The sequence below is a fragment of the Oncorhynchus mykiss genome, chromosome 5 (genome assembly GCF_057628025.1).
Source record: "Oncorhynchus mykiss isolate SJ-2025 chromosome 5, ASM5762802v1, whole genome shotgun sequence".
Taxonomy (NCBI): Eukaryota; Metazoa; Chordata; class Actinopteri; order Salmoniformes; family Salmonidae; genus Oncorhynchus; species Oncorhynchus mykiss.
Window position 1 is genome coordinate 2,895,117 of NC_143026.1, and position 26,328 is coordinate 2,921,444.

Sequence of the window (26,328 nt, forward strand, 5' to 3'; positions counted from 1 at the left end):
GAAACACTCCTGTCCTTCAGGAAACACTCCTAACCTAGTCCTTTAGGTTAGGGTATGGAAACACTCCTGTCCTTCAGGAAACACTCCTAACCTAGTCCTTTAGGTTAGGGTATGGAAACACTCCTGTCCTTTAGGAAACACTCCTAACCTAGTCCTTTAGGTTTCTCTAACCACCTACCACCAGGTGCCATTCATTCCAGATGAAGAAACTTTAACAAAGCTGGCAGGCTCTCTCAGCACCACAACCATCTCCAGTCCTGTTTGGTTGTGTGGGGGGGGAACAGTGACCGACCGACCATTAACCAAAATGTTTTTGCGGGTATATGATCTCTTGAAGGGGATGTCGGGGGATTTGGATTGCTGGTGTAAACGGAGCCTTGCAACAGGAGGTAGAGAGAACCACACAGCAGAGCCAAGCCCTCTCTCTCTCTCTCTCTCTCTAGGTTGTCGCCAGGTCTCCCAAAAGGCCTACCGCTTTCCAGAACTTTCCAACGCTTTTTTTTTTACTCCCTTTCCAGGCAGCTTTGTAGATAGACACCCACCCCTGCCCATCTGAAGCTACAGGCATACACAGCAGTAGTGTAGACTTCACCACAGGTATACATTATGTATATTCAATAAATGGCCCATGGAGGGAGAGAAAAGTCCCCTGGAAGCATTTAAGACAGCATCATCATTCTCCCCACTCAAATCCATGTGCCATCTTCTGCTTAAATAGAACGGCTCCTTTTTCTAAGTCCCATATATGACTAGGTTTTAACTCGCCAGGATACTCCTGAAAGAAAAGGCTTCGGGAACAAATTTAAAAAAACAGACTTATCTAGACAAATTCATTCAAGCAACCTGAAGACAAAATGTATTAAAACGCAACTACAACTTAAGTGGTTTTAAGTATCATGATGGTATAAATTAAAATTGCATTCTTTATATTGAGAGATCAAACTAATTAACCACCATCACCTGTAGAGAGAGACAAGCCACACTCAGCCTACTAGCAAAGGCCCGGCCCATAGATACTGGGGTTAGCAACGGCCCGGCCCATAGATACTGGGGTTAGCAACGGCCCGGCCCATAGATACTGGAGTTAGCAACGGCCCGGCCCATAGATACTGGGGTTAGCAACGGCCCGGCCCATAGATACTGGGGTTAGCAACGGCCCGGCCCATAGATACTGGGGTTAGCAACGGCCCGGCCCATAGATACTGGGGTTAGCAACGGCCCGGCCCATAGATACTGGGGTTAGCAACGGCCCGGCCCATAGATACTGGGGTTAGCAACGGCCCGGCCCATAGATACTGGGGTTAGCAACGGCCCGGCCCATAGATACTGGGGTTAGCAACGGCCCGGCCCATAGATACTGGGATTAGCACTGGCCCGGCCCATAGATACTGGGGTTAGCACTGGCCTGGCCCATAGATACTGGGGTTAAGACTGGCCCGGCCCATAGATACTGGGGTTAGCACTGGCCCGGCCCATAGATACTGGGGTTAAGACTGGCCCGGCCCATAGATACTGGAGTTAACACTGGCCCGGCCCATAGATACTGGGGTTAACACTGGCCCGGCCCATAGATACTGGGGTTAGCACTGGCCCGGCCCATAGATACTGGGGTTAACACTGGCCCGGCCCATAGATACTGGGGTTAACACTGGCCCGGCCCATAGATACTGGGGTTAAGACTGGCCCGGCCCATAGATACTGTAGAGCTGTGGTACGGGGTCCTTAGCAACAGCCCAGAGGATGTCAGCAGGTTTCCCTCGTCGCTGGGATGTGATGAGAGCATTCTGGAAGGGGCGGTTAGACCATCGGATCAGAACACTGCGCCGGGCATCATGTCACGCCGACACCAGAGCTCACTAGCAGTCCAAAGAATATTTCTAACCTTCCCAGGTCGCCTCGGGCGGGTTCTCTGTGCGGCGGGCGTCCTCGAGAACGCGGCTCCGAAGGCATCCTCCGCTTGTGTCGCATTTTATGAATAACTTGATACAAGTCAATGCTCTCGTCCTGGGGGAACAGCATGCACAGCTGCATCCCACACCCTGGTTCGATCTCCTGGTGGTCCCGAGGAGGGGGGAGACACAGATCAGTAGATAAAAAAATAAAAAAAAACTCAAAATTAGAATTAGTGTGAAAATACATGAATATAAAATACAGAGCATTGTGAAAGTATTCATGACCCCATTCTCTTTTTCCACATTGTTACATTACAACCTTATTCAAAAACAGTTGCTAATATATGCATAGCATTAGTAGATTTGGATAGAAAACAACACTCTGAAGTTTCTGAAACTGTTTGAATGATGTCTGTGAGTATAACAGAATTCATATGGCAGGTCAAAAACCTGAGAAGAAATCCAAACAGGAAGTGAGAAATCTGAGGTTGGTCGATTTTCAACCCAGGCCCTATTGAATTCACAGTGGGATATGGATGAAGTTGCACTTCCTAGGGCTTCCACTAGATGTCAACCGTCTTAACTTGAATGAGGCTTCTACTGTGTTGTGGGCCTGAATAAGAGCCGAATGACCTGCGTTCCATTGCATCTCTAGACACAAAGGAATTCTCTGGTTGGAACTTTATTGAAGAGTTATGATAACAACACCCTAAAGATTTATTCTAAACTTAGTTTGAAATGTTTCTTCGACCTGTAATTTAACTTTTTTAAGTTTTTGTCCTAGGTTATGCGGGAACCTGCACCAGCGTTTGGATAGGTGTACCAAACGCGCTAACAAAAGTAGCTAATTGGACATAAATAACGGACATTATCGAACAAATCAAGCATTTATTGTGGACCTGGGATTCCTAGGACTGCATTCTGATGAAGATCAAAGGTAAGGAAACATTTATCATGTATTTTCTGGTTTCTGTTGGCTCCAACACGGCGGCTAATTGTATTATTTTTCTGAGCGCTGTCTCAGATTATTGCATGGTTTGCTTTTTCCGTAAAGTTTTTTTGAAATCTGACAGTGGTTGCATTAAGGAGAGGTATATCTATAATTCCATGTGTAGAACTTGTATTATCATCTACATTTATGATGAGTATTTCTGTTGAATGATGTGGCTATGCAAAATCACTGGATGTTTTGGGAACTAGTGAAAGTAATGCGCCAATGTAAACTCAGATTTTTTTTAATACAAATATGAACTTATCAAACAAAACATACATGTATTGTGTAACATGAAGTCCTATGAGTGTCATCTGATGAAGATCATCAAAGGTTAGTGATTCATTTTATCTCTATTTGTGCTTTTGTGACTCCTCTCTTTGGCTGGAAAAAATGGCTGTGTTTTTCTGTGGCTTGGTGGTGACCTAACAATCGTTTGTGGTGCTTTCGCTGTAAAGCCTATTTGAAATCGGACACTGTGGTGGGATTAACAAGATTACATTTAAAAAGGTTAGGAATGTTAATTATGAGATTTCTGTTGTTTGAATTTGGCGCCCTGCACTTTCACTGGCTGTTGTCATATCAATACTTTTTTCCCCTCCCCCTTTTCGCCCCAATTTCATGGTGTCCAATTGTTAGTAGCTACTATCTTGTCTCATCGCTACAACTCCCGTACGGACTCGGGAGAGACGAAGGTTGAAAGTCATGCGTCCTCCGATACACAACCCAACCTAGCCGCACTGCTTCTTAACACAGCGCGCATCCAACCCGGAAGCCAGCCGCACCAATGTGTCGGAGGAAACACCGTGCACCTGGCAACCTTGGTTAGCGTGCACTGCACCCGGCCCGCCACAGGAGTCGCTGGTGGCACAGCTAGCGCTGCAGTACAGTGCCCTTAACCACTGCGCCACCCGGGAGGCCCTAGGGTCTGAATACTTATGTAAATGTGATATTTCTGTTCTTTTGCTAATATTTCTCAGAACCTGTTATTGATTTGTCATTATGGGGTATTGTTTGTAGATTTAATCTATTTTTAAGATCGGTATTTAACTTTAATTTAATTTAATTAATAACGGTATTTTTAAAAAGTGGAACAAGTCAAATACTTAGCGATGCTTTTATACAAAGCAACTTAACAAAATGTATGATTGACCCCGGCAGGAATCATACCCGCTATCCTAGAGTGACAAGCTCTAGAAAGTGATCGAAGCAGAACCAAAAGACCAAGGACAGCATATGATAGATAGATAGATAGATGAAGAATGTCTACCTGTCCATCTCGGCCGATCTTTACAGGCTTGTGTTCGTTCCACGGGTTGGAAAGGTGAGCCGTTTTAGTGAAAGGCAACTCCCGTCTGAAAACAAGCCATTTAGATTATTCCTTTAAACCGGATCATGGGATGCACAAGTCTTACAACAGATCTGAGATCACAAAAAACAAAAATATTCATATTTCTGGCTGCTACCACAATGGCAGTAAAGACATGATACACGTTCCAAATGACACGCCAAACTCCCTATGTAGTGCACTGCTTTAGACCCAAACCTTATGGGCCCGGGTCAAAAGTAGTGCACTCTATAGAGAATAGGGTGCCATTTGGAACGTTTCTCATGTCTTTGAGGATAAGCCAGAAGTGTTTACCTGCAGATCCAGTGGATCTTGAACACCCCGCCCAGCATCTTGGCGTTCATCCCAGCAGGCAGGACCCAGTGGATGGGAGACCCTCCATGATGGGACTCCGAGGACAGCCTGGCGAAACCTGCACGCACAGGATGACAGACCATATTCAGTACACTACGCACAGGTCGGCCTCCGCACGGGGCGACGGCGCGCGTCGGCCTCGCAACGGCATGATAACATCAGGGATGTGATTCAAGAACAAGATAGAAAACCAAGATGCTGTCTCAGGTAGGGCTGTTAATTCCTGGAAGATCCAGTGTCTGCAGGTTTTCGCTCCTCCCTTGTACTTGCTTGATGTCTAAGGTTATTGATTAGTTAGGAAGTACAATAGGGCTCTGGGGCCTCATCAACCGTGCCTGATCATTAGCCAACCATCATTATAAATACTGTGCATTCAACACCTCCATTTCCCTCAAAATAAACTATATTTAGTTGCAATACAATTGATCGACAACAAGAAGCTGTGCGTTCTCTTGATCTGAGATTCGTGTGGAGATACGCCCACCTTCCCGTCGAGTTAAAAAAAAATTGACCAATCACAACCTTTTGTGGGAAAAGTGGCGCGCGCTAGTTTTAAAGTCTTATTTGTGCCTTTGATAAATGAGGCCCCTGGTGAAAAGTAGTGCACTATATATATATATATATATATATATATATATATAGGGAATAGGATTCCATTTCAGCCTGTTTACCTTGGAACTTTCCACTCTCCCTGACTGAGAAGACCAGGATGACGCTGCGGGCAGAACGGAAGGCAGCATTCAGCTTCTTCTCGTTCACAGGCAGAGTGGACCACACTCCCTGGCAATAACAACCAACATAAAACAGCAGACTTGTTTGTTTGTGTTCAGCATCAGTCAATATTACCGTACAGATGTTTTTTTTTAAAGTACATATAAACAGACAGATTGATGGCGGTAATTTGGGTTTTGTACATTCTATATCAAATATTTTTTTTTATAAAAGCTCTTTTCACATCAGCAGTTATCACAACATGCTGAACTGTTATCACTCTACTGGCTGTCCTGGGTAGACCAGAGGAACCAGGCTCTGAGGGGTGGCCAGTCCTCTACTGGCTGTCCTGGGTAGACCAGAGGAACCAGGCTCTGAGGGGTGGCCAGTCCTCTACTGGCTGTCCTGGGTAGACCAGAGGAACCAGGCTCTGAGGGGTGGCCAGTCCTCTACTGGCTGTACTGGGTAGACCAGAGGAACCAGGCTCTGAGGGGTGGCCAGTCCTCTACTGGCTGTACTGGGTAGACCAGAGGAACCAGGCTCTGAGGGGTGGCCAGTCCTCTACTGGCTGTACTGGGTAGACCAGAGGAACCAGGCTCTGAGGGGTGGCCAGTCCTCTACTGGCTGTACTGGGTAGACCAGAGGAACCAGGCTCTGAGGGGTGGCCAGTCCTCTACTGGCTGTACTGGGTAGACCAGAGGAACCAGGCTCTGAGGGGTGGCCAGTCCTCTACTGGCTGTACTGGGTAGACCAGAGGAACCAGGCTCTGAGGGGTGGCCAGTCCTCTACTGGCTGTACTGGGTAGACCAGAGGAACCAGGCTCTGAGGGGTGGCCAGTCCTCTACTGGCTGTACTGGGTAGACCAGAGGAACCAGGCTCTGAGGGGTGGCCAGTCCTCTACTGGCTGTACTGGGTAGACCAGAAGAACCAGGCTCTGAGGGGTGGCCAGTCCTCTACTGGCTGTACTGGGTAGACCAGAGGAACCAGGCTCTGAGGGGTGGCCAGTCCTCTACTGGCTGTACTGGGTAGACCAGAGGAACCAGGCTCTGAGGGGTGACCAGTCCTCTACTGGCTGTACTGGGTAGACCAGAGGAACCAGGCTCTGAGGGGTGGCCAGTCCTCTACTGGCTGTACTGGGTAGACCAGAGGAACCAGGCTCTGAGGTGTGGCCAGTCCTCTACTGGCTGTACTGGGTAGACCAGAGGAACCAGGCTCTGAGGGGTGGCCAGTCCTCTACTGGCTGTACTGGGTAGACCAGAGGAACCAGGCTCTGAGGGGTGGCCAGTCCTCTACTGGCTGTACTGGGTAGACCAGAGGAACCAGGCTCTGAGGGGTGGCCAGTCCTCTACTGGCTGTACTGGGTAGACCAGAGGAACCAGGCTCTGAGGGGTGGCCAGTCCTCTACTGGCTGTACTGGGTAGACCAGAGGAACCAGGCTCTGAGGGGTGGCCAGTCCTCTACTGGCTGTACTGGGTAGACCAGAGGAACCAGGCTCTGAGGGGTGGCCAGTCCTCTACTGGCTGTACTGGGTAGACCAGAGGAACCAGGCTCTGAGGGGTGGCCAGTCCTCTACTGGCTGTACTGGGTAGACCAGAAGAACCAGGCTCTGAGGGGTGGCCAGTCCTCTACTGGCTGTACTGGGTAGACCAGAGGAACCAGGCTCTGAGGGGTGGCCAGTCCTCTACTGGCTGTACTGGGTAGACCAGAGGAACCAGGCTCTGAGGGGTGGCCAGTCCTCTACTGGCTGTACTGGGTAGACCAGAGGAACCAGGCTCTGAGGGGTGGCCAGTCCTCTACTGGCTGTACTGGGTAGACCAGAAGAACCAGGCTCTGAGGGGTGACCAGTCCTCTACTGGCTGTACTGGGTAGACCAGAGGAACCAGGCTCTGAGGGGTGGCCAGTCCTCTACTGGCTGTACAGGGTAGACCAGAGGAACCAGGCTCTGAGGGGTGGCCAGTCCTCTACTGGCTGTACTGGGTAGAGGAACCAGGCTCTGAGGGGTGGCCAGTCCTCTACTGGCTGTCCTGGGTAGACCAGAGGAACCAGGCTCTGAGGGGTGGCCAGTCCTCTACTGGCTGTACTGGGTAGAGATTGAGAGACTAAGTTAAGATAGAGAAGTGCACCTTAGCCTTGGCCAGGGAGACGTTCTCATGGTTGTTGCTCTTGATCAGGAAGAAGCGTGCGTCTCGTAGGATGTACTTCAGCTTGCTGCTCTGATCCTTGCGGACGGCTCGAACAGAGGAGGATAGCTTCTCATGCTTCTTCTCAGAACCTGGAGGACAAAAAAAAACAAAAAAAATCACATCAAAAAATCCAAAGTAATTACAGCAGCAATGCCAAGCGTCAGCTGGAGTGGTGTAAAGCTCGCGGCCATTGGACTCTGGAGCAGTGGAAACGCCTTCTCTGGTGTGATGAATGACGCTTCACCACCTGGCAGTTTTGACGGACAAATCTGGGTTTGGCAGATGCTCGAGAACGCTACCTGCCCCAATTCATAGTGCCAACTGTAAAGTTTGGCGGAGGAGGAATAATAGTCTGGGGCTGTTTTTCATGGTTCGGGTTAGGCCTCTTAGTTCCAGTGAAGGGAAATCTTAACACTACAGCATACAATGACGTTCTAGATGATTCTGTGCTTCCAACTTTTGGCAACAGTTTGGGGAAGGCCCTTTCCTGTTTCAGCATGTGACCCTTGTGCACAATGCGAGGTCCATACAGAAATGGTTTGTCGAGATCGGTGTGGAAAAACTGGACTTGCCTGCACAGAGCCCTGACCTCAACCCCATCGAGCACCTTTGGGATGAATTGGAACGCAGACTGCGAGCCAGGCCTAATCGCCCAACATCAGTGCCCGACCTCACTAATGCTCGTGGCTGAATGGAAGCAAGTCCCTGCAGCAATGTTCCAACATCTAGTGGAAAACCTTCCCAGAAGAGTGGAGGCTGTTATAGCAGCAATGTTCCAACATCTAGTGGAAAGCCTTCCCAGAAGACTGGAGGCTGTTATAGCAGCAATGCTCCAACATCTAGTGGAAAACCTTCCCAGAAGAGTGGAGGCTGTAATAGCAGCAATGTTCCAACATCTAGTGGAAATCCTTCCCAGAAGAGTGGAGGCTGTTATAGCAGCAATGTTCCAACATTTAGTGGAAAGCCTTCCCAGAAGAGTGGAGGCTTTTCCAGCAGTAAAGGGGGGGGGGGGGGGGACCAACTACATATTAATGCCCATGATTTTGGAATGAGATGTTGGATGAGCATGTGTCCACATACTTTTGCTCATGTAGGCATCTGGATTGATGAGAGCCATGTTTCAGAAAGCATGTTGATGAGTTAAGAACGAACTAACACGGCCTTCCTATATAAAAACAACAGGTCGTGTGTGTCATTAGACAGCAGAAAACTAATTATTCAGTTGATATTCACACTGCTTATAGACTATGGGGATATCATTTATATGAATGTAGCTGCCACTGTATTGAAAAGCTACTGGACACAGTTTATGATAAACACACTAGGCTTTTACGACGGGGCACCAGGTTCAGTACATATCATAGCTTTCTGTATCAGAAAGTAGCCCGGTCCTCTTTGAAAGCTAGATTGATGAATTGCACTGTTTATATAAAGCCCTCCTACATAAACCTCCTGCGGAACCTTCATAGGACAGCGATACCAGACCCGGTTGAGAGATGGCTAACTCTGGAGATACCTTCCACCTCCAACCAGTTAGGTACATCTGCTGTTAGATTTTTGGCACCTTACTGGTAGAATAATCTCCAAGGTTCTCTAAATGGGATGGATGGGTGCCTCTAGGACAGTCCAAGGCTCTCTAAATGGGATGGATGGGTGCCTCTAGGACAGTCCAAGGCTCTCTAAATGGGATGGATGGGTGCCTCTAGGACAGTCCAAGGCTCTCTAAATGGGATGGATGGGTGCCTCTAGGACAGTCCAAGGCTCTCTAAATGGGATGGATGGGTGCCTCTAGGACAGTCCAAGGCTCTCTAAATGGGATGGATGGGTGCCTCTAGGACAGTCCAAGGCTCTCTAAATGGGATGGATGGGTGCCTCTAGGACAGTCCAAGGCTCTCTAAATGGGATGGATGGGTGCCTCTAGGACAGTCCAAGGCTCTCTAAATGGGATGGATGGGTGCCTCTAGGACAGTCCAAGGCTCTCTAAATGGGATGGATGGGTGCCTCTAATTAGGCCGTTTCACCCATTTTCTGATACCAGTCATTTCCTTCTTAATCCATGAAGGGAAGTGAACAGATGTCGGGAGAATGGGATGCAACCAGGATAGTGAAGAGAAGGTTGTTGAGCAGATGTTTTGTTTACCTGAGGCGTCAGATCCAGACCCAGAGTGAACCGACTCCCCCTCAGAGAACGACACTGAATCAGACTGGGAGTCGCTGGCTTCGCTGCGAGTGTCGTAATCCGGCGGTTCGTTCACCACTCTCTGATCCCCTTCCTCCTGTTCATACTCTTCTTCCTCCTCTTCCTCGTCTTCCTCTGGGCCCTTCTCTCCCTCCTCCTCCTCCTCTTCTTCCTCCTCCATCACCTCTTCTCCCTCCATGTTGGATCGGTCTCCCTCGGAGGACTCAGCCGTGCTGCCAGTCTCCTGGTCTGATGCCTCCTCTTCTGCCTCTTCCTTGGAGGAGGTGCTGACCCTGCCAACACTCCCCTCACTGGGACGCATCAGCTTCTAGACAAGAGGAGGACAGAAAGGCATCAAGGTCTGTATTGCAAATGACACCCTATTCCCTATATAGTGCACTACTTTTGGCAAAGGCCATAAGGTTTTGGTAAAAAAGTGGACCATAGGGCTCTGTTCAAAACCAGTGCACTTTAAGTGTTTCCTGTAAGTCAGCCAAATGGATATGGACTAGGGCCTATATTACTTCAGTGTGTTGGTTGTTTTGGATATGGACTAGGGCCTGTCTGACTTCAGTGTGTTGGTTGTTTTGGATATGGACTAGGGCCTATATGACTTCAGTGTGTTGGTTGTTTTGGATATGGACTAGGGCCTGTCTGACTTCAGTGTGTTGGTTGTTTTGGATATGGACTAGGGCCTGTCTGACTTAAGTGTTGGTTGTTTTGGATATGGACTAGGGCCTATATGACTTCAGTGTGTTGGTTGTTTTAGATATGGACTAGGGCCTGTCTGACTTCAGTGTGTTGGTTGTTTTGGATATGGACTAGGGCCTATATGACTTCAGTGTGTTGGTTGTTTTGGATATGGACTAGGGCCTGTCTGACTCAGTGTGTTGGTTGTTTTGGATATGGACTAGGGCCTATATGACTTCAGTGTGTTGGTTGTTTTGGATATGGACTAGGGCCTATATGACTTCAGTGTGTTGGTTGTTTTAGATATGGACTAGGGCCTGTCTGACTTCAGTGTGTTGGTTGTTTTGGATATGGACTAGGGCCTATATGACTTCAGTGTGTTGGTTGTTTTGGATATGGACCAGGGCCTGTCTGACTCAGTGTGTTGGTTGTTTTGGATATGGACTAGGGCCTATATGACTTCAGTGTGTTGGTTGTTTTGGATATGGACTAGGGCCTATATTACTTCAGTGTGTTGGTTGTTTTGGATATGGACTAGGGCCTATATTACTTCAGTGTGTTGGTTGTTTTGGATATGGACTAGGGCCTATATGACTTCAGTGTGTTGGTTGTTTTGGATATGGACTAGGGCCTGTATGACTTCAGTGTGTTGGTTGTTTTGGATATGGACTAGGGCCTATATGACTTCAGTGTGTTGGTTGTTTTGGATATGGACTAGGGCCTATATGACTTCAGTGTGTTGGTTGTTTTGGATATGGACTAGGGCCTATATGACTTCAGTGTGTTGGTTGTTTTGGATATGGACTAGGGCCTATATGACTTCAGTGTGTTGGTTGTTTTGGATATGGACTAGGGCCTGTATGACTTCAGTGTGTTGGTTGTTTTGGATATGGACTAGGGCCTGTCTGACTTCAGTGTGTTGGTTGTTTTGGATATGGACTAGGGCCTATATGACTTCAGTGTGTTGGTTGTTTTGGATATGGACTAGGGCCTATATTACTTCAGTGTGTTGGTTGTTTTGGATATGGACTAGGGCCTGTCTGACTTCAGTGTGTTGGTTGTTTTGGATATGGACTAGGGCCTATATGACTTCAGTGTGTTGGTTGTTTTGGATATGGACTAGGGCCTATATGACTTCAGTGTGTTGGTTGTTTTGGATATGGACTAGGGCCTATATGACTTCAGTGTGTTGGTTGTTTTGGATATGGACTAGGGCCTATATGACTTCAGTGTGTTGGTTGTTTTGGATATGGACTAGGGCCTATATGACTTCAGTGTGTTGGTTGTTTTGGATATGGACTAGGGCCTATATGACTTCAGTGTGTTGGTTGTTTTGGATATGGACTAGGGCCTATATGACTTCAGTGTGTTGGTTGTTTTGGATATGGACCAGAGCCTATATGACTTCAGTGTGTTGGTTGTTTTGGATATGGACTAGGGCCTGTCTGACTTCAGTGTGTTGGTTGTTTTGGATATGGACTAGGGCCTATATGACTTCAGTGTGTTGGTTGTTTTGGATATGGACTAGGGCCTATATTACTTCAGTGTGTTGGTTGTTTTGGATATGGACTAGGGCCTGTCTGACTTCAGTGTGTTGGTTGTTTTGGATATGGACTAGGGCCTATATGACTTCAGTGTGTTGGTTGTTTTGGATATGGACTAGGGCCTATATTACTTCAGTGTGTTGGTTGTTTTGGATATGGACTAGGGCCTATATTACTTCAGTGTGTTGGTTGTTTTGGATATGGACTAGGGCCTGTCTGACTTCAGTGTGTTGGTTGTTTTGGATATGGACTAGGGCCTGTATGACTTCAGTGTGTTGGTTGTTTTGGATATGGACTAGGGCCTGTCTGACTTCAGTGTGTTGGTTGTTTTGGATATGGACTAGGGCCTATATGACTTCAGTGTTTTGGTTGTTTTGGATATGGACTAGGGCCTATATGACTTCAGTGTGTTGGTTGTTTTGGATATGGACTAGGGCCTATATGACTTCAGTGTGTTGGTTGTTTTGGATATGGACTAGGGCCTATATGACTTCAGTGTGTTGGTTGTTTTGGATATGGACTAGGGCCTATATGACTTCAGTGTGTTGGTTGTTTTGGATATGGACTAGGGCCTGTATGACTTCAGTGTGTTGGTTGTTTTGGATATGGACTAGGGCCTGTCTGACTTCAGTGTGTTGGTTGTTTTGGATATGGACTAGGGCCTGTCTGACTTCAGTGTGTTGGTTGTTTTGGATATGGACTAGGGCCTATATTACTTCAGTGTGTTGGTTGTTTTGGATATGGACTAGGGCCTATATTACTTCAGTGTGTTGGTTGTTTTGGATATGGACTAGGGCCTATATGACTTCAGTGTGTTGGTTGTTTTGGATATGGACTAGGGCCTATATTACTTCAGTGTGTTGGTTGTTTTGGATATGGACTAGGGCCTGTCTGACTTCAGTGTGTTGGTTGTTTTGGATATGGACTAGGGCCTATATGACTTCAGTGTGTTGGTTGTTTTGGATATGGACTAGGGCCTATATGACTTCAGTGTGTTGGTTGTTTTGGATATGGACTAGGGCCTATATGACTTCAGTGTGTTGGTTGTTTTGGATATGGACTAGGGCCTATATTACTTCAGTGTGTTGGTTGTTTTGGATATGGACTAGGGCCTATATGACTTCAGTGTGTTGGTTGTTTTGGATATGGACTAGGGCCTATATGACTTCAGTGTGTTGGTTGTTTTGGATATGGACCAGGGCCTATATGACTTCAGTGTGTTGGTTGTTTTGGATATGGACTAGGGCCTGTCTGACTTCAGTGTGTTGGTTGTTTTGGATATGGACTAGGGCCTATATGACTTCAGTGTGTTGGTTGTTTTGGATATGGACTAGGGCCTATATTACTTCAGTGTGTTGGTTGTTTTGGATATGGACTAGGGCCTATATGACTTCAGTGTGTTGGTTGTTTTGGATATGGACTAGGGCCTATATGACTTCAGTGTGTTGGTTGTTTTGGATATGGACTAGGGCCTGTATGACTTCAGTGTGTTGGTTGTTTTGGATATGGACTAGGGCCTATATGACTGCTACTCCAGCCGTCGACTACTGCGACTCCAGCCGACGACTACTGTGACTCCAGTCGACTACGACTCCAGTCTCTTTAATAATACCATACAGGTATAATGACATCAGCTTTTATAACCTTCAAAGTAGTTTTTTTTTTCTTTCATATTTTGCACCAGAATGAGGTTCTCCACTACCTATTGTTCCTGCAGTGATGATTCACAATCTTCATCAAAATGATTCTCTCATGTATCTGCAGATATTCACCAAGAAGCAGTAGTAGCCGAGTAGTATGCAAATTAGGGAGCCAAATGAACGGCTCTCTCATCGATGCGATCCGAACAGCTCGCCGATTCGATTCACCTAAAAGATCCGTTCAAAAAGAGCCGTTCATTCCCAAACAACCAATCACTAGGCTACGCTGACGAGTCACTTCAGGGGTCACTGGCAAGTCTCGACACGGTGCTTTGAATACTAGGAAATACAAGATTTTGTATGATGATTTGAAGGTTGACTTTATTTAGTCAGCAATACACATTTTATAAAAACTAGTCAACACATGCTGTTCAGCAGCCAATCAAAGAACCGGAAATAAACTAAAAATAGAATCAAAGGAATCGTAAATAGCCCACGTGCCCCGACGCCGTGGTGGAAATTAACGTGCCAGAAAACAATAATGGAAGTGAACCTCAACTCATCGTTAAAAGATATATAACATGGGATGTGGACATTCACGCACAGAAGATAAAGAAGCATCATGCCCTCTCCTCCATTAATTTCTATTGTTGACTGCAGCCAACCATAGCGCACAAAAACAGGTACAGAGAAGCGGGACAGGCTGACAAACCAGCAGTGTTTCCCGGTCGTCGCTGGCTTGGTGACCCGACAGGGGCCTGTCCGATCTACAGATCACTAGAAGATGCATTTCATTTCATTCTAACAAGAAAAGGCTATACTGACTAGCGAAGTGAAAAGACCTGAAAACAGCCCTGCAGATATGCTAAAGTAACTTCCCCTCGTGACCCTTAGCGAAGCCACTCCTACCTCTGTGGTTAGCTCAGGCATGAGGGGCTTGATCCTCTGTCTGTCTGGCTCTCTCCTGCGGCCCAGAGGCTTGTCAAGGTGGGCTGCTTTGGGAGGGTCCCCCCTCTGCGCCCCACCAGCTCGGATGGAATGGGTTTTCCGGTCGTCGTAATAATCTTCGGTCTTGTATTCGGAGGGGTGCCGCACCCCCCTGAGGTTGACCAGTTTCTTCCCGCCAGCCGAGGGGGCAGATCTTTTAGCGGCCTGTCTGGTGGTGTGAGCCGAGGCCCGGAGGCGTTTCAGCTCGTGGTCATCCCCTCGGTCATTCTTCCTCTTAGATCCTGTAAGGAGGGAGAGAAAAAAAAAAGTAATTAAATCTTCAATATTATGTTCTTAAATCCCTCTGCCTTGGACTGTCTGTCAGTTTCTCACTTTATGTCTCCCACCGGAGCGGCATCGGTTCGGACTTTGTGGCTGTGTTATGTGACAGAAAAATTATATACACTACCTTTCTAACGTTTGAGGTCACTTAGAAAATGTCCTTGTTTTTTTTAAAGAAAATGACATTTTTTAACATAAAATTGATCAAAAATACAGTATAGTATATGGTTAATGTTGTAAATGACTATTGTAGCTGGAAACGGCAGATTTTTTATGGAATATCTACATAGGCGTACAGGGGCCCATTATCAGCAACCATCACTCCTGTGTTCCAAAGGCAAGTTGTGTTCCAAGTTCATAATTTAAAAGGTTAATTTATCATTAGAAAACCCCTTTGCAATTATGTTAGCACAGCTGAAAACTGTGCTAACAAAATTGTCATAAAGAGTGTAGTTTGAGAAACAGTCCTCAACTGGCACCTTCATGAAATAGTACCCGCAAAACACCAGTCTCAACGTCAACAGTGAAGAGGCGACTACGGGATGCTGGCCTTCTCGGCAGAGTTGCAAAGAAAAAGCCATATCTCAGACTTACCAATGAAAAGAAAAGATTAAGATGGGCAAAAGAACAGACACACTGGACAGAGGAACTCTGCCTAGAAGGCCAGCATCCTGCCTCTTCACTGTTGATGTTGAGACTGGTGTTCTGCGGATACTGTTTCATGAAGCTGCCTATAGAGGACTTGTGAGGCGTCTGTTTCTCAAACTAGACACTAATGTACTTGTCCTCTTGCTCAGTTGTGCACTCTTTCTATTCTGCCTCCCACTCTTTCTATTCTCTTTTCTATTCTGGAGACAATTTGCACTGTTCTGTGAAGGGAGTAGTACACAGCGATGTACGAGATCTTCAGTTTCTTGGCAATATCTCGCATGGAATAGCCTTCATTTCTCAGAACAAGAACAGATTGACGAGTTTCAGAAGAAAGGTCTTTGTTTCAGGCCATTTTGAGTCTGTAATCGAACCCACAAATGCTGATGCTCCAGATACTCAACTAGTCTAAAAGGCCCGTTTTATTGTTTTTTTAAAATCAGAACAGTTTTCAGCTGTGCTAACATAATTGCAAAAGGGTTTTCTAACGATCAATTATTCTTTTACAATGATAAACTTGGATTAGCTAACACAACGTGCCATTGTAACACAGGTTGGTTGCTGATAATGGGCCTCTGTACACCTATGTAGATATTCCATTGAAAAATCAGCCGTTTCCAGCTCAGTCATTTACAACATTAACAATGTCTACACTGCATTTCTGATCAATTTGATGTTATTTTAAAAATGTACTCTTTTCTTTCAAAAACAAGGACATTTCTAAAGTGACCCCAAACCTTTGAACTGTGGTGTATTTACCTGGTTTGTTTGATATTAACGGTTAGCAATGAATACTTTTAAAAATAGGACATCACTGTTCGGTTTAATTCTGTGTTTTCATGGGCTCCACTCTAGTTCCCTGCAGCTAATCTGGGCGTATGGTCACCAGAGATAGCTTGAGCTGACAAATGATCTAAAGACTGCATTACACAGACAAGAATGTGTTTTACTAGAGATAGCTTAGGGGTAGAACAATGCCTCATTGTCTCAATCATCCTTGCATCTGGTAAACTAAGCCAGGGGGGGGGGGGTTAAGACGACAACCCGTGCAGATAACGACAGGATGAACCCAGAGTGACTTATGACACCCCAATCTGCATGGGATTGGTGGAACCAACCACGACTAAGCATTTTTAGTGTCCGCTATATACTCTGCATTTGTGTAAAGGTTAGGGTACTCGGTCCTAAACTCAAGGGTGGGGGTGGGAATTTAAAAAACATTTATTTATAAATAAAAATTAAAAATAAATTATTAAAATCGACCAGCCTCATTATTACAATAATTAATCGAAATTAAATAAAAAGTATTGTTTGAAGAAATGACCAAATCTCTCTCAGTACTGAATTTCCACAACAGTTATTTAGAGGAAATTGCTATTTCACTGGTTGATCAAAATCTGTTCACTCAATTTTACTTTATGGGAAAAACAAGCACTGAATGGTGTAGGGAACAACTGTACCATCTAAAATCACTGAAATATGTTTCCACAACAGAGCCCAAAAAAATAAAGTAACTCAAGTTTTGGTCCCCCAGCTTCAAAACAGCTGTTAAAAGTTTGTTAATGAAAATAAACTCAGCAAAAAAACAAAAGAAATCCTCTCACTGTCAACTGCGTTTATTTTCAGCAAACTTGACATGTGTAAATATTTGTATGTACATACAGTTGAAGTCGGAAGTTTAAACACACTTATGTTGGAGTCATTAAAACTCGTTTTTCAACCATTCCACAAATTTCTTGTTAACAAACTATAGCTTTGGCAAGTCGGTTAGGACATCCACTTAGTGCATGACACAAGTAATTTTTCCAACAATTGTTTACAGACAGATTATTTCACGTATAATTCACTGTATCACAATTCCAGTGGGTCAGACGTTTACATACACTAAGTTCCAAAAATTCCAGAAAATTATGTCATGGTTTTAGAAGCTTCTGATAGGCTAATTGACACCATGTGAGTCAATTGGAGGTGAACCAGTGGATGATTTCAAGGCCTACCTTCAAACTCAGTGCCTCTTTGCTTGACATCATGGGAAAATCAAAAGAAATCAGCCAAGACCTCAGAATTGTAGACCTTCACAAGTCTGGTTCATCCTCGGGAGTAATTTACAAATGCCTGAAGGTACCACGTTCATCTGTACAAACAATAGTACGCAAGTATAAACACCATGGGACCACGCAGCCTTCACACCGCTCGTAATTTGGTGCGAAAAATGTAAATCAATCCCAGAACAACAGCAAAGGACCTTGTGAAGATGCTGGAGGAAACAGGTACAAAAGTAACTATATCCACGAAGCACCATCCCAACCGTGAAGCACAGGGGTGGCAGCATCATGTTGGGGGTGCTTTGCTGCAGGAGGAACTGGTGAACTTCACAAAATAGATGGCATTATGAGGTAGTAAAATTATATGGATATATTGAAGCAACATCTCAAGACATCAGTCAGGAAGTTAAAGCTTGGTCGCAAATGGGTCTTCCAAATGGACAATGACCCCAAGCATACTTCCAAAGTTGTGGCAAAATGGCTTAAGGACAACAAAGTCAAAGTATTGGAGTGGCCATCACAAAGCCCTGACCTCAATCCTACAGAAAATGTGTGGGCAGAACTGAAAAAGTGTGTGCGAGCAAGGAGGCCTACAAACCTGACTCAGTTACACCAGCTCTGTCAGGAGGAATGGGCCAAAATTCACCCAACTTAACCTTGTGACTAGGGGGCAGTATTTTCATTTTTGGAAAAATAACGTTCCCAAAGTAAACAGGCTATTTGTCAGGACAAGATAATAGAATATGTATATAATTGTCAGATTAGGATATAAAACACTCTAAAGTTTCCAAAACTGTAAAAATATTGTCTGTGAGTATAACAGAACTTATGTTACAGGCGAAAGCCTGAGAAAAATCCAAACAGGAAGGGACTCTTATTTAGAAGGCTCTGCGTTCCTATGCGTCCCTATTGAGCAGTGAATGGGCTATCAACCAGTTTACTTTTTCTATGGCTTCCCTAATGTGTCTAGTGCCACAATACATAGTTTCAGGCTTTTATTTTGAAAAATGAGCCTGAACATCAACATTGCGTCAGTGGTCAGCTGAAGTCTCTCATAGTGTTTGGTGCGTAAAGGACAAATGCGGCCATTGTTTCTCTCTATCCTACTAAGAAGCCACCAGTCCCAGGTGATATATTATCGAATAGATATTTGAAAAACACCTTGAGAATTGATTATAAACAACGTTTGCCATGTTTCTGTCGATATTATGGAGCTGATTTGGAATATTTTTCGGCGTTTTCGTGACTGCAATTTCCGGGCGATTTCTCAGCCAAACGTGAAGAACAAACGGAGCTATTTCGCCTACAAAAATCGTATTTTTTGAAAAAAAAGGAACATTGGCTATCTAACTGGGAGTCTCGTGAGTGAAAACATCCGAAGCTCATCAAAGGTAAACGATTTAATTTGATTGCGTTTCTGATTTTCGTGACCAGATTGCCTGCTGCTAGCTAGGCATAATGCTATGCCTGGCTATCGATACACTTATCCAGGCAAAAGTTTCCCCACTCAGCTTTTTCCCCCAGTTCCCTTTGGAGACAAACTGGTGATATTACACAGAGGAAAAGAAAGCAGCCAACAAGAAATGAAATGACCATCCTGATAGATTTATGTGATGCTTTATATTTTGATGGTGTTGTTTTCTTGGTGGTGGAGAGGAGGAGGGACGGTGAGGAATGTGAAGAAAGTCTGAGAAGAGAGGAGCTCCAGCTACATGTCACGTACTGCCCTCATCCCGGACGTGGTCCGGTTTCAACTGGACTGGGCAGAGGGCAGATAGTCTGTATGGTGTTGTGTGGGTGAGCGGTTTTGAGGGGAACGTTGTGAACAGAGTGCCCCATAGGGGCGGTGGGGTGATGTCCGTGGCTTATGCCTGTCCATACCAACGAACACAATGGCGTTTTATCGATGGCAATTTAAACGAGACGAGGCCCGGTGTCCTGTCATTCATCCACCGCCATCACCTCATGTTTCAGCATGATAATGCAGAGCCCCATGTCGCAAGGATCTGTACACAATTCCTGGAACCTGAAAATGTCCCAGTTCTTCTATGGTCTGCATACTCACCAGATTTGTCACCCATTGAGCATGTTTGGGATGCTCTGGATCAACATGTACAACTGCGTTCCAATTCCAGCCAGCAGCTTTGCACAGCCATTGAAGAGGACTGGGACAACATTCCACAATCAACAGCCTGATCAAGTCTATGCGAAGGAGACGCGCTGCATGAGGCAAATGGTCACACCAGATACTGACTGGTCCTGATCCACGCCCCTACCCTTTTTTAAAGGTATGTGTCCAACAGATGCATATCTGTATTCCCAGTCACAAAATCCATAGATTCATTTATTTATCAATTGACCATTTTCCTTATATGAACTGTAACTAAATAAAAATCTTTTAAAAAATGGTTGCATTTATATATATTTTTGTTCAGTGTACACTGCAAAAAGGGATGACAAAGAGTGACAATGATTTGGGCATGATGGTACAGATTGACAATGAGGCTCGCTAATATAACCTTTTAAATCTTTTAAAACGGACAGAAGTGCACTGTTAAAAGGTACCTTTTTTCTGGTTGACGTGCTGTTCACTCTCAGGGTTATAGAGCTCATCATCCTGGTCCGGGGCCTCGGTGAGGATGTCATCCAGCACGTTGAGCTCTCCCTCTGGGACGACAGATAGGCACAATCACACATAGCACATTTCAACTTAACAGAGTGCAGAGTCCATTTAGGGTAGCTAACTTATACCAAGGCCCATAGAGCTCTAGTCAAAACAAGCACTATGGAAAGGAATGAGATGCTATTTGGGATGTAGCATAAGTGTTTTTAAATCATCTTTGAGAATCAGAGTTGAGTGGCTAGACTAGTTAGAGCCGACTAAACTCAACGAGTTACGGAGATGAGCGGCAAATAGTGTGGGTCGGAGCTCCGACCAGGGACGGATTACCAAATCACCCAGTGGGCTTTGGGTGATGGAATCAGTATTTTACACGTGTGACGTCAGAGCTCCAGTCCACCGACACTAGTCAACGCCATCATAAAAACGGTGAAGTTGAGTTTAGTCAGCTAGTTCAGAGGCATGATTCTACTCGTTATTTCCCCCCCCCCCTTGCATAACAGATGGACTCCAATCAAGTTATAGAAACATCTAAAAGGAGGATCAATGGAAACGGGATGCAGCTGAGCTCAATGTTGAGTCTCATAGCAAAAGAGTCTGAATACTGAAGTAAAACGTGTCTTAAAAACCTGTTGTCACTTTGTTTTTTTCCCTGTAAGGTTAGTTTGAACAGAACAGGAGACCCGACCCCCCCTACTGATAACAAAGATATCGATATGAGTAACCGACAAATAAGTGATGAGCTTCTTACTCCGTTTTGGTCGACCATAACCATAACAAAACCAATCACTCCAAAATGTAGCCAAATATTAGGGCTGTGAATTTTTAAAAGATTTTTTCAAATTTATGGACACTAGTTTTTTTTTTACGTTCTCTCTAAATACACTTTGTTGTACAATTTAAAAGGTCAAACACACTGCATTCCTAACGGTCAGCAATAATCCAATTTAATTCAGGGCTTGTGATATTATACTCAGGCTAAGTATAAGCCTCCAACATCCATAAGATCCACTTTGGGCTCCCGAGTGGCACAGCATCTCAGTGCTAGAGGCGTCACTACAGACACCCTGGTTCGAATCCAGGCTGTATGACAACCGGGTTGTGATTGGGCGCCCCATAGGACGACACATAATTGTGCCAGCGCCGTCCGGGTTTGGCCGTCATTGTAAATAAGAATTTGTTCTTAACTGACTTGCTTAGTTAAATAAAAAAGGTTCAATTAAATAAATAAATACATTTAAACTTTTTTTGCAATAATCACTTGCTGTCAAGTCAGTCTTTGAAAATGACTAGAACCACTAAATGACTAACTTCTTGTAGCAGGCAATAAGGAAAATTAACAGGCCTCATAAACAATCTCCCAAGCCCACATGCTAGTGAGTAGCCAGCTAATCTTTATACACTATAGTTACAAAATGTGGACACCAGTTCAAATTAGTGGATTCTGCCATTTAAGCCATAACCGTTGCTGACAGGTGTATAAAATCGAGCACACAGCCATGCATTTTCCATAGACAAACATTAGCAGTAAAATGGCCTTACTGAAGAGCTTAGTGACTTTCAAAGTGGCACAGTCCTAGGATGACACCCTTTCCAACAAGTCAGTTTGTCCGATTTCTGTCCTGCTCGAGCTTCGCCGGTCAACTGTCTGTGTTGTTATTGTGAAGTGGAAACGTCTAGGAGCAACAACGGCTGTGCTGCAAAGTGGTAGGCTAACTGCCCCAATGCATAGTGCCAACTGTAAAGTTGTGGAGGACGGATAATGGTTTGGGGCTGTTTTTCATGGTTCGGCTTTTTAGCTCCAGTGAAGGGAAATCTTAACGCTACGACATTCTAGACGATTCTGTGCTTCCAACTTCGTGGCAACAGTTTGGGGAAGGCCCTTTCCTGTTTCAGCATGACTACCTCCGTGCAAAGCGAGGTCCAGACAATTTTTGTAGAGATCGGTGTGGAAGAATTTGAATGGTCTGCACAGAGCCCTGAACTCAACCTCGTCGAACACTTTTGGGATGAATTGGAACGTCGACTGTGAGCCAGGCCTAATCACCAAACATCAGTGCCCCCGACCTCACTAATGCTCGTGGCTGAATGGAAGCAAGTCCCCGCAGCAATGTTCCAACATCTCGTGGAAAGTCTTCCCAGAAGAGGGGAGCTTTTTAGCCGCCTAAAAAAAGGATGGGGGGGGGGGCGCTCCATATTAATGGCCAATGATTTTGGAATGAGATATTCGACGATCAGGTGTCCACATACTGTTGATCGTGTCGGTCGGGTACATTACTTTTTCTACATAAGTTATATGACTAACACCAGATATAAAGTAACAAAGCATTTTTCCATTGTGGAAATTTTTTGTTTTTTCAATTTTTTTATAAAATCACAGGACTTTATGCGTCAAGGGAAAAATAACTGTCATGAGGTGTCAGCCAAGTAGAGCAGCCAAATATGGTATGTTTGCTGTGCGTGTGAAAAGATAAGACGACCTACGAAAACACCAAACTATGCAAATGAACCCAAATCTATTTTCCGCAGCTAACCGTTAACTTCCCTAATGTGTAGGTAGTTTGATCTATTGACAACATAAAAATGGACTGTTTCTGCATATTGATTACGAGAGTTCAAAACAGTGTTTTGACATTCCTAAAACAGTCCTAATGATGGAAAAATGCATCACCCAGAGACACATTTGTTTATTCTGCAAGCTATACCACTCAATACTGTACTGCAAGCTATACCACTCAATACTGTACTGCAAGCTATACCACTCAATACTGTACTGCAAGCTATACCACTCAATACTGTACTGCAAGCTATACCACTCAATACTGTACTGCAAGCTATACCACTCAATACTGTACTGCAAGCTATACCACTCAATACTGTACTGCAAGCTATACCACTCAATACTGTACTGCAAGCTATACCACTCAATACTGTACTGCAAGCTATACCACTCAATACTGTACTGCAAGCTATACCACTCAATACTGTACTGCAAGCTATACCACTCAATACTGTACTGCAAGCTATACCACTCAATACTGTACTGCACGCTATACCACTCAATACTGTACTGCAAGCTATACCACTCAATACTGTACTGCACGCTATACCACTCAATACTGTACTGCACGCTATACCACTCAATACTGTACTGCAAGCTATACCACTCAATACTGTACTGCAAGCTATACCACTCAATACTGTACTGCAAGCTATACCACTCAATACTGTACTGCAAGCTATACCACTCAATACTGTACTGCAAGCTATACCACTCAATACTGTACTGCACGCTATACCACTCAATACTGTACTGCAAGCTATACCACTCAATATTTTACAAAAGTAGGATTGAAAAGGACCATAGAGTTTAGTCTGCTTTGTGTTATTTATTTTTTTGCCAAGGAAAATCTGGTTTGCAGCGACATGGACCGATTCATAATTAAAGCATTCTCCATTTAAGGTTTTATCGATTTCCTCCTAAACTAAACGCGCCGTGTAAAGGTCCCATGTTTCACGAGTTGGAATATTAGATCCCAGTAAAGGTCAATATGTGCAAAAAGCGTATTTCTCTCATTTTGTGCACAAATTCATTTACATCCCCTGTTAGTGAGCCGTTCTCTGATTAAACAGCATGATCAATACACAGGTGGACCTTGTGCTGGGGACACAAAAAAAAAGGCCACTCAAATGTGGAGTTATTTTTTTTTTTATGTTTTGGGGGAGCGTGCAATTGGCATGCTGACTGCAGTAATCTCCACCAGAGCTGTGTCAAGAGAATTTAGTGTTCAAGCTGAGTTGTTTTAGAGAATTTGGCAGTAAGTCTAACAGGCTTCACAACCGCATGTAACCACGCCTGCCCAGGACCTCCATATCTGGGTTCTTCACCTGTGGGAACATCGGAGACCACCCATCCGGACAGCTGTGGAGTATTTCTGTCTGTAATAAAGCCCTTTTGTTTGGAAAAACAAATTCTGGTTGTTTGGGCCTGGCTCCCCAGTAGGTGGACCTGGCTCCCCAGTAGGTGGACCTGGCTCCCAAGTGGGTGAGCCTTTGCCCTCCCAGGGCTAGCCATGGCTGCGCCTCTGCCCAGTCATGTGAAATCCATAGATTAGGACCTAATGAATTTATAATAATAAATGGCGAGTAGGCTGGGAAGAAATGGGTTAAATATGCATACTTTCTTTGGGAAACATCCGTTTCCACCACCATGTTAGACACGAATGCTACTTCCTGATGTTGCACGGCTGCGTTCTGCCAAGGGGTAAACAGACTGCTGAAACCTGATTGGCTTAAAGAGAGAAGCAACATCCCCGACTGGCATTCCTAGGCATTAGGCATTTTAGTGTTGTGTCGAAAACGTCTCAAAGAAAGCACACATATTTTGCCAGTTTTTGCCCGCCATCTCACCATAAAATATTGTTAAGGAGTTACTTGACGACTTTGCAGCATGAATGGATCACGTACGTACCCGTACATGGGGGAGAATAGTAGAATTTCGCTACACACGCAATAACATCTGCTAAATATGTGTTTGAGACCAATAACATCCATTTCCAGATGTGTTTGGATAGTAAGATATCACCATACGCCGGAATATTAACCGAATATACATTTAATTAGCATCACACATCTCCAATAGTATTCTACTTAAATTAGGTAAAAACAGCTGAATAATGTGATTTACTTTGTTGATCTACCCTATTTAACCTTTAACTAGCCAAGTCAGTTAAAATAAGAACAAATTGGTATTTCCAATGACGGCCCTGGAATGGGGTTTGGTTACTAGATCCGGGGAGGGCACAAATCAGCTTGATTTAGTTGTTCTAGCTAAAGCGACATGATACTAACGGTTAAGCATCGCTGTAGACAACGTTACCTAACACCTCAAATGGTTAACTTAGCTGTGGCCGGAGGGTATAAACTCTGGGTGTCATTTTTTTAAAACTATCGATAGTTAACTACCAAAAACTATGGCGAATGTCGTTCGCTCATGTAACTTAAATAACTGGCTGTGTCCCCCCCCCCCCCAAAATTAAAAATGAATCATTCTTGAAGGCAAATTGTGAGTAATTGGAATACTACCATCAACGATGGCTTTCTTTCTAGCTAGCTAGCTAGCTAGCTAGCTAACACACACACACACACACACACACACACACACACACGGGGGGGATAGGAGGGAGAATGGTTAAAGGCGTCGTACCTTTGTCGTCTCGTCTGTCGACCGCCATCTTCCGCCCCTTTCCCTGCTTTCCGCAAACCTTTAGAGGACTCGTTTTGTCTCCTCTCACGGTTGCCCTATGCCTAATAGTTGCCCTATACCTAATCGTTACCCTATACCTAATAGTTGCTCTATATCTAACTACAACATCTACAATGTGGTAAATGGATGGTTCCCTCGTCAATGTTTACTGGAAGTAGGTCTCATCGTAGCAGCTGAAATGGCGGATGACTGCATCCCTCCTCCTGCTGCAAAGGGTCGTTACCACAGCCACAAAGTCTGAAACTCCTCCTATTTCAGGCACGTTGTCGTCTTTTAAATGTGATGAAACCTAACATTAAACACAACTTTTAACCCTAACGTTGACCAAACTGGTAACCTTATATATAAAAAATATAAATAATATTTTTTTGTGTTCATGATTTTTTTTTTTTTTTAAGATATCGTTAACTTTGAGTCTGTGCTATCTAGTGGACCGCTGCAAACCGTTTTACCCACAACTCCGAGGGCTGGGGGGGAGCGAGAGGCTCAACTCGAAGGGATACATGTCTCCCTCCAGCAGGTGGCGATGTTTCACCCACTAAGCAAGGAATTCGTTTTTTGTATGGAGATCAATAACTTTTGAATTTGGTCAACAACAAAAATGAATAGGCGTGAAAAGCCCCCCTTTGTTTTTACACTGCTGCAACTCGCTGTTTATTATCCATACATAGTCACTTTACCCCTACCTATATGTACAAAATACTTCGACTAACCTGTAACCCGGCACGTTTACTCGGTACCGGTGAACCCTGTATATAGGTTCGTTATTGTTATGTAATTCTACTGTGTTACTTTTACATTTTTATTAATTCAATATTATATCTTGACTCCATTTCTTCAACTGCACTGGTGGTTATAAGGGCTTATAAGTAAGCATTTCAGGGTAAGGTCTACTACACCCGTTGTATTCAGCGCATGTGACAAATAAACACATATGGGCGTGGTCTC

General features: G+C 44.7%; 1 protein-coding gene across 1 annotated transcript in view; it reads right to left on the bottom strand.

Moving 5' to 3' along the window:
- Window positions 1-25,883, bottom strand: part of ythdc1 (YTH domain containing 1) — a 38,134-nt gene extending 12,251 nt beyond the window's left edge. The window contains exons 1-9 of the mRNA XM_036976569.2: window positions 25,321-25,883; window positions 20,060-20,161; window positions 14,442-14,761; window positions 9,620-9,986; window positions 7,420-7,568; window positions 5,257-5,365; window positions 4,526-4,643; window positions 4,154-4,238; window positions 1,883-2,052 (exon numbers count right to left, since the gene is read on the bottom strand). Of these exons, the coding sequence (XP_036832464.1) occupies window positions 1,883-2,052; window positions 4,154-4,238; window positions 4,526-4,643; window positions 5,257-5,365; window positions 7,420-7,568; window positions 9,620-9,986; window positions 14,442-14,761; window positions 20,060-20,161; window positions 25,321-25,348 (1,448 nt within the window). The 5' untranslated portion in view covers window positions 25,349-25,883. The remainder of the gene's footprint in view (window positions 1-1,882; window positions 2,053-4,153; window positions 4,239-4,525; window positions 4,644-5,256; window positions 5,366-7,419; window positions 7,569-9,619; window positions 9,987-14,441; window positions 14,762-20,059; window positions 20,162-25,320) is intronic.
- Window positions 25,884-26,328: the final 445 nt, after the last annotated feature.